Genomic DNA, 13,277 nt, shown 5'->3' on the forward strand with positions numbered 1-13,277 from the left:
GCTTCTTGAGTTTATCTTGCTTAGTAGCCATCCTATTAAAACAAAAAATAGAAATCATTTGCTATTTGACATGGACAATTAAAGTTTCTCTTTGTATAGACTACTTCAAACACTGGAGCTGAAGTCAACTTAGATGTTACAGTTAAGCGATGTCTTGGCATGTACATCCTTCTATGAAATCAAATCTAAAATGTTAGTCATTTTAGATTAAGCCTCTCATTTTGTTTTGTTGTTTTGGTCTTTATAATAGGGTGACCAGTCATTCCAGTTTGCCTGAAACATGCCCAGGACATGACATCTTTAGTACTTAAAACCAGGAAGGTCCTGGGCACACGAGGTCACCCTGCCTTATAATCTTTTGCAGAGTGGCATTATGTCTCGGCTTTGCTTTATGTATTGCAATGCATTTTGGCATAAAATTCTGACCTGGTGTCACAATAGCGAAGAATCATTCACTGTGCTGGCTTCATAGAATCTACACTCATAAGCCCCTCTTGCTTCTCCCATGTCACATCCATGGTGACATCATGCCTGCTTGTCCTTGTCCCTCCAGGGCTGTGGAGTCACTGAGAGAAAGCCTGTGTGTACACGGAGGACCCCAGGGGAAAGAGATTTTGCTGACCTCAGGCTTGGTTCTGTTTAGGGCCTGGGGACTTGTCCTCTTCACCCTGAGGAACCTGGAACAGAGATTCTAGAGAAATTGAAACCGCTGTGTGCCTGTGTGTGGGGTGGGAGAGTCAGAGGAAGAACAAGCTGGTTTCTGGGGCAATGTAGGTGGGACTTTGCCCTCACAAGACAGCACCCAGCACCTGGAAGCAGCCCCAGGAGGCTGAGGCATGGGGCTCTGCCTCTCTGCTGTGGAAAAGGGGGCGTGGTGTAATCATTTCAGCCTCTGGGAGGGGGTCCTTTGCTCCTCGCCAGTGCAGACTGAGCGAGGATCATCTATTAGGACTCCCCACTGGAGGTCTTCCAGCTCGGTACCTCCTAAGCCCCGCGATCACGGCAGGCTGGGGGCAGGGATGCTGCAGGAAGACACGAGGGTGGTTTCCTTTCGGAGCCAGTGTGGTGACTCCTCACATCTCCTTCAGATCCTGAAACCTGCAAGTGCCCATTCTCCAACCCAAGTGAGAAGCCGGGGGAAGTCCCTGTCCCCACGAAGGAGACAGGCGAGCCCCCCGAGACGGCTCGGCAGGAGAGACAAGTCGTGAGTATTTTCTCTTCCCCGGCTCGGGGCCCAACACACGCATCCGTGGGGTTGTCCTGGCCCGTGGGGACAAAGGTGTGTCCTGGGCATGGCATCTGAAGCAGACGGAGATCTCTGAGAGGACCACCCCTCGTTCAGGGGGCATCCCTTGGGGAGAAGGGTCCACTATGCACATGACCCCCGTTGCTCTGCGGCCGCCGCCTGCCAGTTGTAGACTCAGATGAAGGGACAGGCTCCAGACCGCAAGAGATGAAGGATACCCCGAAACCCTGGCCTCGTGGGAGGAGCAGGGGATGTAGACTTAGGAAGCCTGGGTCTGGGGCCAGCTCAGCTCCTTGTGAGCCCCATGACGTGAGGCCTGTCATGTAAGCGTGTAAACTCTCCTAAAACCCTGTAGCCCTCTGTGCCCGGCAGAAATCACAATCATTCTTTGGATCATGGCATCAGAAATACCTGCAGGCTCCTCCTCTCCCTTGCTGACTCTACCCTCCCCCATCTTAGCCCTGAGGCCAGAGATTCCACACCTACTTCTTTTTTTTTTTTTTAGATTTTATTTACTTCTTAGACAGAGAGACACAGTGAGAGAGGGAACACAAGCAGGGGGAGTGGGAGAGGGAGAAGCAGGCTTCCTGCTGAGCAGGGAACCTGATGTGGGGCTCGATCCCAGGACCCGGGGATCATGACCTGAGCCGAAGGCAGATGCTTAACAACTGAGCCACCCAGGCACCCCCCACACCTACTTCTTAGGTCAAAATGACTCACTTGAGCACTGACAGATTGGAGAAGCTGAGGAGGCCCAAAGTAACCAGTGATAATCCACTGGCAGATATTTGGGCCATAATTACACAGCAGGAAAAAATACCACTTTTATTAATACCAGCAGTATGCCGGGTCACAGGAGGCTCTCGCCGAGCCAGGGACGGTGTGGAACAGCGCCCGGAGGGCCGGGGTGAGCCTCAGCTCAGCCGCCCCGTAGGCTTGCGGCCTGGGCAAGCCTTTCAGGAGCCGTAGTTTGCTCATTCGTCCAGGAGGGTAAAAATGCTTTCACTGCCTCTCTCTCAAGGAGTCGTAGGATCAACTTAGAAGACATAGTGAGAGCGATTTGTTCATGGTGAACTGCCTTTAATACAAGCATGTCGTTATCATCACATCAATCCTGTAGAGTAAGAAGGGAGAGTTTTCGTTTTCACTGTCAAAGGAAGAAACAAGAACACAAACCAGGTTTGTTATCTTATGCTGTGTTGTAGCTGGTCAGTGATGGGACTGGGGCTGGAACCCAGGTCCCCTGGCTCTGGGAACGGGGAGGGGGACGGAAGTGTTGGTTCTGTCTTTGGAAGAACGGTGCGGGATGAGGTGGTGTCAGTTCCGAGGAAGGTTCTTGGTTTGTCCCCATTCTACTTCCCACTGCTGAACCCAGGGTGCAGAATCTACAGCCAGAGGTGTTGGCTAAGATGACTGGGGTCCAGGCTTGGAAAGGAGAAGGAGGAAGGGGGGGTTGGGGAGCTCCTGCAGCAAGAGAAGCTGAAGAACAAGGGGACTTCAGCATGGCTTTGTCCCTTTAGAGAGCAGGATGACTTCAGATTTTTGCAGAAGCCTCTGACCTGAATCCTGCCTCCGATGCTGACCACCACCCTTGCCTCTTGACCCTGACCTTCACCGTAACCCTAGCTCTCCCCCTCTCTGATGCAGTCATCCCGTCATTGGCGTCCCTGAACAAAGTAACAGTTGTCTCAGAGGACTGTGCGTATGTAAACCCTCGGAGGGTCACGAAGCATGCAGCCAGCAACCCAGAAGTGGCAGTCTGGTCACCCAAGAAGCAGGGGAGGGGCCCTTTCCTCTGATTGGTTAGTTTTGCTGCCCCAGGAGGGCAAAGTCTTCCCTTCGGAGCTCGCAGTCTGCAGCAGTCAATAAAGCCCCGCTCTGCCCTCTAAACCAGAGAGTCCTGAGCATGCCACCTGATGCACTGATGCGCGGGACGGCCGTGTGGGGTTTCGGACGAGTGCTGTCGCATCTGTTCTACTTGCATCCACTGGAACTTTGCAGTCCAAGGCCTGTGAAGTTTTTAACCAGAAAAAGTTCCCGTGAGTGCCCAGGGATGGGAGAGCCAACAAGATCTCAGACACTGGCTGTGGAGACAGAAGTCAGAGGACACGCGAGGTGCTGGTGGTCTGAGAACAGTAGGGGAAGAAGGTGCCTTGGAGCCTGGACTGTGGGATTTGAGCCGCTTCTCAGGCATCCCGGGGGAGCATCCTAGAAGCCGCTGAGAATGCAGATCTGGAGCTTGAGGAATAGAGATCATGACATCAGAACCATCTACTTAGAAGTGACAGCTGAAGCGATAGCTGGTTAAGTCGGTGAGGAAGGAAGGAAGCGCTGTCAGGCCCTGAGTAGCCCGGAGGAAGAAGAACCAGAACAGGAGATAGGGGAGGAATAGGCAGAGAGGATGGATCGGGAGTGTGAAGGGGCCTGTCCGCACCTGCAGAAGCCAGCTGTGAAGATCTTAGGAGCAAAGGAAGGGGGGAAAATGAGGGAGAGTTTAAGGTCAGGTAGATGAGGACGTAGAAGTTGAAAGACTGTGCATTCAGTGGCTTTTATCCTGCTGGTGAAGGAGGTGCGTCATTGGGTGGGAGTGAGGAGGAGCAGGTGGATTATCTGCACGGGGTGGAGAAGGGGCTGCATGCAGCACAAGGGCCCAGGTGAGGATAGATAGAAGGATCCTACACCCTGTTCTCAAACTTCAGCAAGCCCGGAATCCCCAGAGGGCTTGTTCAAATAGACTTCAGGGCCCCTTTCCCAGTGTTTGTGATTCAGCAGATCTGGATGGGGCCCGAGGACCGGCTGTTCTGGCAAGTTCCTAGGTGATGCTGATGCTGCTGGTCCAGGGACCACTCTTGGAGAGCCACGGTTTGATCAGTCAGAATGGGAGAACTGATTTGGGGGTTGGCTTTAAAAAAAAACAACAGAATGTCAAAGTGCAGGCACTGGGTCTGCTGAGGGGGGCAGAGGAGGCCGAGTGTGATTCTGGGGCCCAGCTCTGCCCAGTCCTGCCTGGGCCTCTGGAGCCTGAGGTGCTGGGGTGAGGTTAGAGGGTGTGACCCCGGCCTGACCCCCATGGTTGGGCTCCACTGAAGACACGCTGGTCGGAGCCTGGCTGGTCATTCTTCTAGGGGCCAGGAAGGGAAACTGGCCATGCCCATACCCTAATCTCTGGCTGCTTTGTCACGCAGCCAAGGCAAGGGACCACACTTGCACCTACAGAGGACAGCTCTTAGACTGCCGCAGTTGTGACTGCAAAGCCACTTTCTAGTGTCGGGGCCCCACTCACCCTCATCCCTCCTGTTGGCTGGAAGCAGGAAGTGGGCCCAGGGATGGGGAGAAAGGCAGTAGGGAGAGGGCAGTAGTCACCGGAGGGGTCAGGAAGGAAGACCTGCAGGAAGATGGGGGTTCCGTTCCACCACCGTCTTCCCTCCACGCCCCGAAGTCGATCCCAGCCCCAGCAGGCAGGCCCCAGGGCCACAGAGGTAATGGCTCGTGGTTGAATGAAAACATAAACTTTTCCAAAATGGCGAAGAGTGGCTGTGACCAGCCCCGGAACCCCGCAGCCCTTTCTCCTGGGCACGGCACTGGTTCCCAGGAGTCTCCTTCCACCAACTCTCCCTAGTGGGTCAGGTCTTAGGGATTTTCTTTTTCACAGCCGGGGCGGGGTGGCTTTGGAAGAGTTTGACCATCAAGGGAGCCCAGGTGGCTTGTGGGTTCCTGTGGACCATTTCGTATGAGCAAATCCGGGAAGACCGTGGCCATCCTTGGTAGTTGAAGCCCTTTCTTTTCTGAGTTTGGAGGTCAGGAGGGGTTTCTAGAGGTCAAACACCGTGGCTGAAGTTTGAAGTGGACTGAGGTGTTACAAGGTGTTACTAATTCCTCCTAAATCCTGCTTTCTGAGTTGCAGGGCTGGGTAGGGGATCACAGGGGCTCGAGAGGACAGAAAGGGAAGAGTTGAAAGTAAAATGAAGGGCTGCATGAGACAGGGAGGACAAGAAGGACCGAAGCACCAAGCCCCTCCCTCCCCCTCCAGATCCCAGCTTCTGCCATTGCCATAGACTAGAGCCCAGGACACCCTGGTTCCTAGAGGTGTGTCTGGAGGAGAGCCTCTTCTCAGCTTCTACCTCTGGCCTTCACCAAGCAGGCTTTTCTCCAGGTGATCTTGATTTGGTGAGGAAATGAGAAAGGGACGCATCTGGTTGTGACCCAATAACTCCACCAAAATTCTGGGCATCCTACGGTAGAATGGCTGGGACTAGGAAGGGCTTGGTGGCTCTGTCACTGTGTTATTTTTTTCAGCATTACATAAGGCCATCAAATCATTTCTAAATGTGTTGGGTGCCATAATGAAGCTTGGGAGTGGCCCAAGGGTGGACTATTACCATAACAGGCAAGAGGCCCATCAGCTGTGGGGCCCCAGCCCCTTTCTATGCTGGGATAATTTTAGTGGCTTTCTATCCCTGCCTACCTCACCCCTACAGCTGCAGCTACTTCCAGCCCTGCATTCCTCTCCATTTTTGCACTGGTCTGAATAATCCTTCTGGAAAGGAAGATCGGTGTCACTGGGTTGACAGAAGAGTCAGCGGGGTGGGAGGGCAAACAGCAAAAGCTGTACGAGGTGTCGGCTCAGGCAAGGTTTCGAGAGGGAAACGGACTCCCCCACCCTCCACCCACCAGTCCTTTTCATCCTCTGCTCCCCTAGGAGTGTTTAAAGCACCTTCCACACAGAGCAGTCAAATGGTTCTAAAAGAGACAAGGAGATCAAGGTTGAGACCCACGTTTTAAAGGCTGGCGTGAACTTCTACCAACTGCTTCCCAATGCTGGGCCTCGGTCCCCTTGCCAGTCGCTTCTCAGCAGCAGCCAGGACACCCTACGGGACAAGGGTTAGAAATGAGGTGGGAGGAGAGGAGGTTTTTCCTTATTATAATGAGAGATCCCAGGGAGGGGGCAAGGATGGTAAACTTCCTGCAAAGCTCATCCTCCCCCATTAAGAACCTTTCCACTTAAAATGCCAACAGTTCCCCTACGCAGAACCACGAAGGCTCCCTGGGGTCCTTTCTGTCTCTGACAGTCCAAACGTCTTGGCTTACTGCTTATGGCCACAACCCAGGAGCGTAGGCGTGCGCGGACGGCAGGTTTCTGGCTGGGCTGCCCATGTCAGCATGAAAGCAGCTCATGCCAATTGGAATGACCACGTGGAACATTCTTCCCAAGTGGGGCAAGAGTCCCTAAGGACCCCTGAGAATGTCTTTGTTCTCTCTCCGCTCTCTGGCTCCTCTTTTACCCCCTCTGTCCCTCCACTGCTCTTCTTTGCTATTTATGATTCTATTCCTCCCTTTTTTTCCCTCTTTGATTTCCCTTCTTGGTCATCTGTCTCTGTGGCGGTTTGTGGCTCTAGGGGGCTTCGCTCACCCCGCTGGAGACCCTCAGGGTCACAGAGGTTACTAAGCCCCATCTTAAGATAAGGTCTCCTTTCACTGCTGGCCCCAAGCTAGACAGTGGAGTTCCTGCTCCCTTCTGTCTTGAAGGATCGCAACGATGCCTCCAGGCAGTTGCCCGAGTGAGGCCATGAAGTCATAATGAAGTCATAGAGAATCAGTTTGATTCCATGGTCTAATCACATTGAAGATATTGTGAATGAGGCCCAAGAAGTCATTCCATTCTTCCATTCCGGATGAGAAAATGTCCCCAGAAGTGAAAAGGAGATAATTTCCTTAGCAAGGAAAGTAGAGGGGAAGCAAAAGAGAGAGAGAGAGAGGGAGGGAGAGAAGTAGAATGGTTGTGGAAGGAGAGGGAGAAGTCAGCCTCCTGGATGATGTGGAGTTTCCTACTAGAAGCCCAGACAAAGGACTGCTCAGCTTAGCTCTCCTGGGATTTCATAGAGTCTGGGGTCCCTGGGGACGCTTGGAGAAACCAGGATGGATGATGAGTCGTATCAGCAAAGACCTCCTGACCTGAGTGAGCAAAGAGGCTCCTGGAGGTCAGACACCATTGGGGGGTGCTAGAGGGGTTCTCCATCACAGCAAGGGGAAGAGGCTGTGCCCTGGAATCTCAGACAGTGGCCTGTGGCTCTTGGTCTCTGGCCAGAGCCTCCTACCTCTGCAGGCCTTGAAAGAAGGGGCAGGGCCTGGAGAGTCTCTGCTGAGCCGAATCTCTTATGCGTGCATAGCAGCTTCAGCTGTCGGCCCGCACCTGCCAGCAGGGTACCTACTGTCCTGGAAGTGGCGAATGTGAGCGAGGAGCAGGATGGCTTGGAATGACAGTGACAGGTTGGAAGGAACCAGTTCCCCCTCCCATGGCCCTCCAACTGAGGCCTACCCAGACAGGTCATAAGTCCTAACTCGGGACCCAGCCTGACCTGATTCCTGCCAGACTAGACAAGAGAGGAAGGCCTGGGGTCTCTGCTTGAACTTGTAAATGCTGGGCCAGCACCATCCCTGATTTAATCTGTCCCACACACTTAACACTGAGGACCGAGAGGTCCATGTTAGAGTTGCATCCTTACTGTATATCCCTTTCTAGAATCCCGAGTCCACAAGGAATAGAGCTAACCTGGTCTTCCTGGGTGTGTTTGTGCGTGAGGGTGAGTGGGTGAACACATGGGCATGCACACTGCCCACCCTCCAGGGCTGTGACCTCAGGGGACAAAGGAGTAAGAAGCATGAATAGATGGGTGGCCCGTGCCTCCCAATCAGGCAGCCCTGAACTGGACATAGATGGGCCGTGTCCCCCAAGTGTATCCTACTCATACGGGAGAAACAAGAGGCAAATTTCCATCAGAACAAAGGGAATGGACCTCGGGTCCAGGGAGAGCAGGAGCTGCTGTTTGTCCTGGTGTAACCCCGAGACCTACAAGGTACTTGGCACAAAGTGTTAATGAAGTCCTGTGGGTGAGTAAGCAGCCAGCAAGTTGCAGGAGCCTTGCTCTCCCCTCCCAGCCGCCACTCAGGCCTGCTGACCCTGCTCCCCAGCAGCTGCTGAGGGGAGGGGGGCGGGGGTTGAGAAGTGGGGGGAGGGGTGCCCCAGACTCAGGCCTTAGTCAGAAGGGCAGAAAAGGGATGGGGGCTGGAGCTTGGGGGGAAGCTTGTAGGCTCTCCTTCCGCGTTACTGCTTCTTTTCTTAAACCCAGTCTCACACAGACACACACCAGCTGGTACGTTCAGCCCTAGGACGCGATGTCCCCACTCGGTCCCCAACATGCTGCCATGAACTTTCTGGTTCTGAGGTTCCTTGTGGCTTCACTGACACCAACATAGAATCTAGCCAAGCTCTCCCTGGACACTGAGGCTGCCTCAGGTTGTGTGCGAGACTCGAGGGGCCACCGCCCACCCACGAGATGGTTCACTCGCCCCGGACTGTCAAGGTTTCGGAGGGACTTGGATCAAGTCAACGAGTCACAAGCCATATAAGATTGAGACAAACTGGAAAACTAAAAGTCCCATATCTACTCCCAGCTACCTGGAACAAAAGATCACATTGAAAATCGGGAGTGTGGGGGCCCCTGGCTGGCTCAGTCAGTACAGCATATGACTCTTGATCTCAGGGTCATGAGTTCAAGCCCCACATTATACGTAGAGCTTACTTAAAAAAAAATCCAGAGTGTGAATTTCCACCATGTGTCACAAGGATGGAAAACTAAGGTTTCCCTGCTATAGAATACCTTCTCTATGGAACCACCATCCTGTCCTCCTCAACTTACCTCCCCTCTGAACAGCCTCTGCTGTTAGCTAGCTCCAGGAATGCAAGCCTGAGGTTGGGGTGAAGGGGACACCTGGGACCAGGCCATCCACCCTAAGTCACCCTGGATATATTTGTGACAACAGACGAGGCTGGGATTATCCATTTGTGTGCTGAGAGAAGCGCCCCCCCTTCCTTCCACAAAGTCTATTAACCGGCAACTTAAAGTTCCCTTCCCTGCTTCCCCTAAAACAGAAGGCGGGCTGAAAGCCCTTCACTAGGAAATCCTCGGAGATGTTTTCCCTTGTGTGGACTAGGGAGGGGTTTGGAGACATTGATTGTTCGGTCTAAAATAATAACCGTGGATCTGATGAGAGGTTCTGGGCAAGTGCAGATCTGGCTGAATCATCATCCTGGTGCTTGTGTTTCTTAAAAATAAATCCGTTGCAGAATTCTAATTATAGCCAGGGGAGCGCTTGGAAGAGGTCTCTTCACGCACAAGCTCACCCAGCTCTGGCCCTGAGACGAGCTGCTGGCCAGGAGGGAGCAGGATTTCTGGCTGAGGCCCACGGGCAGGTGGCAGGCTGTGATAACCCACTTATGCCCTCCGCCAGGCCAGGGGATTGCAGCCAGCAGCGCTGGGAGAGAAAAGGGTTTCCTCTTTCAGGCAGTTCACCGGGGATCTCGGTTGAATCCTTTTCTGGCAGTATTAGCCTTTTGTTCTTCCCTGGGTTCTGGATACATAGGGGGCAGGGGGACGGGTGGGCTACAGAGGAAGGGGACAACCTAGTCCCTTTCCTCTGGAAGCCCTCCAGCTCTCTGTGCTTGCAGATCCACATTCAGCTTTTCAAAGTAGGCAGGTTCCCCAAGCGGCTTTGGTAAGATAAATCCTGTCCTGTACAGGAAAACTTGTTAGTTCTTAGAATGTCATCATGGTGACTTGAATTCCTGGCTTAGGACGTTGTTAAAAATATCCCATGATAAAGAGAACATAATGAAGCCCTATCCGCCATTTACATGTTAATGAGAACTTGACCCAGGTTTAATTGAGAACAGGCTACTCAACAGGAGGGATTCATAGCTGAATGGACTGGATCCCTGTTCTCAATTTGTTCAGTCTCTGAGGCAGGCATGAGGGGTAGGAACCTGCAGGATTCTTTAGCAGATGTACTAGAGAAGATGCCCTAGCATCCGGGGGCGAGAAGTAATGCGTTGCGAGGGAAGGAAGTCAGATACTTCGCGGGGGAAGTGGTGTTCGGGTTGGACCATGGAGGGACGACAAGGCATGGGGTTGGGCATTCCGTGTCATGGTGCAGAAGCCAGGAGTGGTTGTGGTGTCATCCTTCGATGCTTGGGAGGATGCTTTGTGTGGGGAGTGGGAGGATGGGGTCCGTTTGCCTCATGGTTAAGGACACGGGCTCTAGATGCTGGGGAGGAGTTCTGGCTCCACCACTTGCTAAACATGTGACTTTGCTTTAAACAGGTTCCCTAACTTTCAGTGCCTCGATTTCTTCCTCTGTAAAACGGGTAGGAACAGTATCAACCCCATCAGGTTATGGTGACACTCAGTTAATCCCTGTAAACCTCTCAGAGCAATGCCTGGTGCCTTGTAAGTGCCAACTAAATGGAAACTATTTATAATGGTGATTTCTCAGCACCTGGAAGACCCCGCGGGGGTGGGCAGGGGGCAGTGACTGGCGGAGGTGCTAAGGAAAGGTTTAGGAAAAAGGAGGCCAAAGACCCCCCGAGTTAAAGTACATCTGTTTCCAAGGGAACCAGTAGCAGACCAAGGGTAAAGGTAAAGGGTGAAGTTTTAGGAACACACACACTTGGAAGAGTGTGGTGAACATTCCGTTTCCTGGGGGCCGATGGGCTCCGAAGTGAGAGAGTTCGGTGAGTGGGCGAACACTGGCTTCTGAGGAGGCGGCCTGCCGGTGGCTAAGGTTGTGTGTGGCCCCTCGAGTCTCGCACCCTGCAGCAGGGTCCCAGGCGAGCCCCCACCCCAGGGCCGAGCGGCTAGGCTTCGTCGTCCTCTCGACCCCCGGGCCCTGCAGCCTGTCCTGCCACTGACTTCCCAGCAGGCGCCGTTGGTCCGGGGACCGAGGGAGAGAAAAGAGGTCAGCACAGACCTGCTCCACCACCCGGGAAAGCATGTCAGGCTGGTGTCTTACGAGCGCTCTTCTCACACAGGAAGGGCAGCATGTTTCTCAGAGTTTCGGAGAAGGAGACGTGTAACTCGGTGTTGAGAAAGAGGCCAGGTCGGGAAGAAAGGTGCCGGAACTGGGGTGAGCTCGCTGTTGTATGCTGCAAAGGCCCCTGGGACGGGGATCCTCTTGCTGAGCACGAGTTGTTGCTTACTCTTGACAATGGGAGATGTGAAGAGCCGCCATGGCGTAGGTCCTGCACGGGGTGCAGGGCCCCGGGGAAGAAGACAGACTCCTACCCATGAGTCTCCGGACTTTGTGTAGGGTGTGGCTACTTCTCCCGAGTGGAATTCTAGAGAACTTGCTAGGAACGTGTGCTCACTCCCCAGGTGAACCTTCCTCAGGCCCACTCGGCACCCACCATGACTGGCATCGGACTTGGCGTTGTCTTAGTGAGTTGACGGACGGACGTGATCCCAGTCAGGATCAGGTTTGGTGGCGGGTAAGGTCGGGGTGAAGCTAGGGCTTAGCCGGGGGCTCACCAACGTGGGAAAGTGGCTCAACTGAGGCGGTAGGGGGCGTCTTCCTGCTGGGCCTCTCCAGTGTCCCACGTTGGGGGCCACACTCCAGCCATCACTTCCACAAGACAGGAGAGAGAGCAGGGAAACCCACGAAGGGCACATGCTTCTTGCCTTTGGAAGAGGTGTCTGGTAACCTCCACGTCAGTCTCAGTGGCTACACCTTAGTCCGACGCCTGACCGGTTTCAGAGAGGCTGGGAAACGTGGTTTGTGTTCTGGCAGCTCTGTGCCCGGCTGAAAAGCGGGTTTGTACTAAGGCAGAAGGGGATGGTGGACGTGGTGGGGCAACTAACAGACTCTGCCCCGCAGAGATCATTAAAAGCATCAGATAAAGAAAAAATCCATTCACTGCAAATGTGATTTATATTTGGATAAGGAACATATGTGCACGTAGTTCAACCACCAGGAAAGGTAGTGTGGAAATTATATTTTAATTGTTCTAGGAAATGACCCCCATTTAATCCTTTTGTAAAGCGAGGAATGCATAGGGATACTTGAAGCTTATCCTTCGGCAGGTGAATTTTTTTTGATTGCTGAATTTTCTAAAAGTGGGGCACATGGAGGAGGGGGGAAGTAGATTTGCCTTTCTAACCCCATTTGCCTTAGGGTGATGCTAACTTATGGGGAGTCTACCTGAAGGAGGAAGTTGCATATTCGCTGTTTGAAAAGATGACACACCTCAGGCAAGGAAACAAAACAGACTCTATGTCAGGCTTTTTGAAAAAATGAACTAGAGGGGCCTGGTGGCTCAGTCATTAAGCGTCTGCCTTCGGCTCAGGTCATGATCCCGGGGTCGTGGGATCGAGTCCCACATCGGGCTCTCTGATCGGCGGGAAGCCTGGTTCTCCCTCTACTTGTGCTGTCTCTCTCCCTCTCTCTCTGTCAAATAAATAAAATCTTGGGCGCCTGGGTGGCTCAGTCAGTTAAGCGACTGCCTTCAGCTCAGGTCATGATCCCAGGGTCTTGGGATCGAGTCCCGCATCAGGCTCCTTGCTCCGCGGGGAGCCTGCTTCTCCCTCTCCCACTCCCCCTGCTTGTGTTCCCTCTCTCGCTGTCTCTCTGTCAAATAAATAAATAAAATCTTAAAAAAAAACCCAAATAAATAAAATCTTAAAAAATAATAATTAAAAAAAGAAAGAAAATGGATTAGATACAAATGGACTCTGAACCGGACTTGTCTGCAAGAGCCCTAGTTCTCTCCACGTTAGCGGGCTGAGGACTAGGATCGAGATATAAATTTAAGTTTGAACCCTCAGCTGGAAGTGTGCTCCCATTAGCTGCCAACTCAAGAATGGTCCTTACAGTGGTCCCCGGGGTCCACTCTACCAGTGGCTCTGTTGATAGGGAATGGCCGATCTCTAGGGCACGTACGGCTGGAGGACACCATTGCTCCGGTCAGAAGCCTTGAGCTCTTTGGTACAGTGAGCAGGGGTCTACATGCAAGCAAGTCCGGGGACGTCTGTCGTCTGTCGGCCATATTTGTCAGCATCATCTGTGCACCCCGGGCACCATGAGCAGAGACACAAAGAAACGAGAGGCATGATTCTGACCAGTAAAGCAGGGCACATGGTCACGCTGGGAAATCAGCCTCATGCAACACAGAGATGAGTTAAGTTTACAAGTTCCTTAGTAA

The 13,277-nt window shown here is 53.1% G+C and overlaps 1 protein-coding gene across 2 annotated transcripts in view; it reads left to right on the top strand.

Moving 5' to 3' along the window:
- The window catches only part of VASH2 (vasohibin 2), a 39,386-nt gene that overhangs the window by 22,522 nt on the left and 3,587 nt on the right, over positions 1-13,277 (top strand). For both annotated transcript variants that reach the window (XM_035010526.1, XM_035010525.1), the window contains one exon: positions 1,089-1,204. In XM_035010526.1, coding sequence (XP_034866417.1) covers positions 1,089-1,204 — 116 coding nt within the window. The remainder of the gene's footprint in view (positions 1-1,088; positions 1,205-13,277) is intronic.

The sequence above is a fragment of the Mirounga leonina genome, unplaced genomic scaffold (assembly GCF_011800145.1).
Source record: "Mirounga leonina isolate KUSES-001 unplaced genomic scaffold, KU_Mleo_1.0 Mir_154, whole genome shotgun sequence".
NCBI lineage: Eukaryota > Metazoa > Chordata > Mammalia > Carnivora > Phocidae > Mirounga > Mirounga leonina.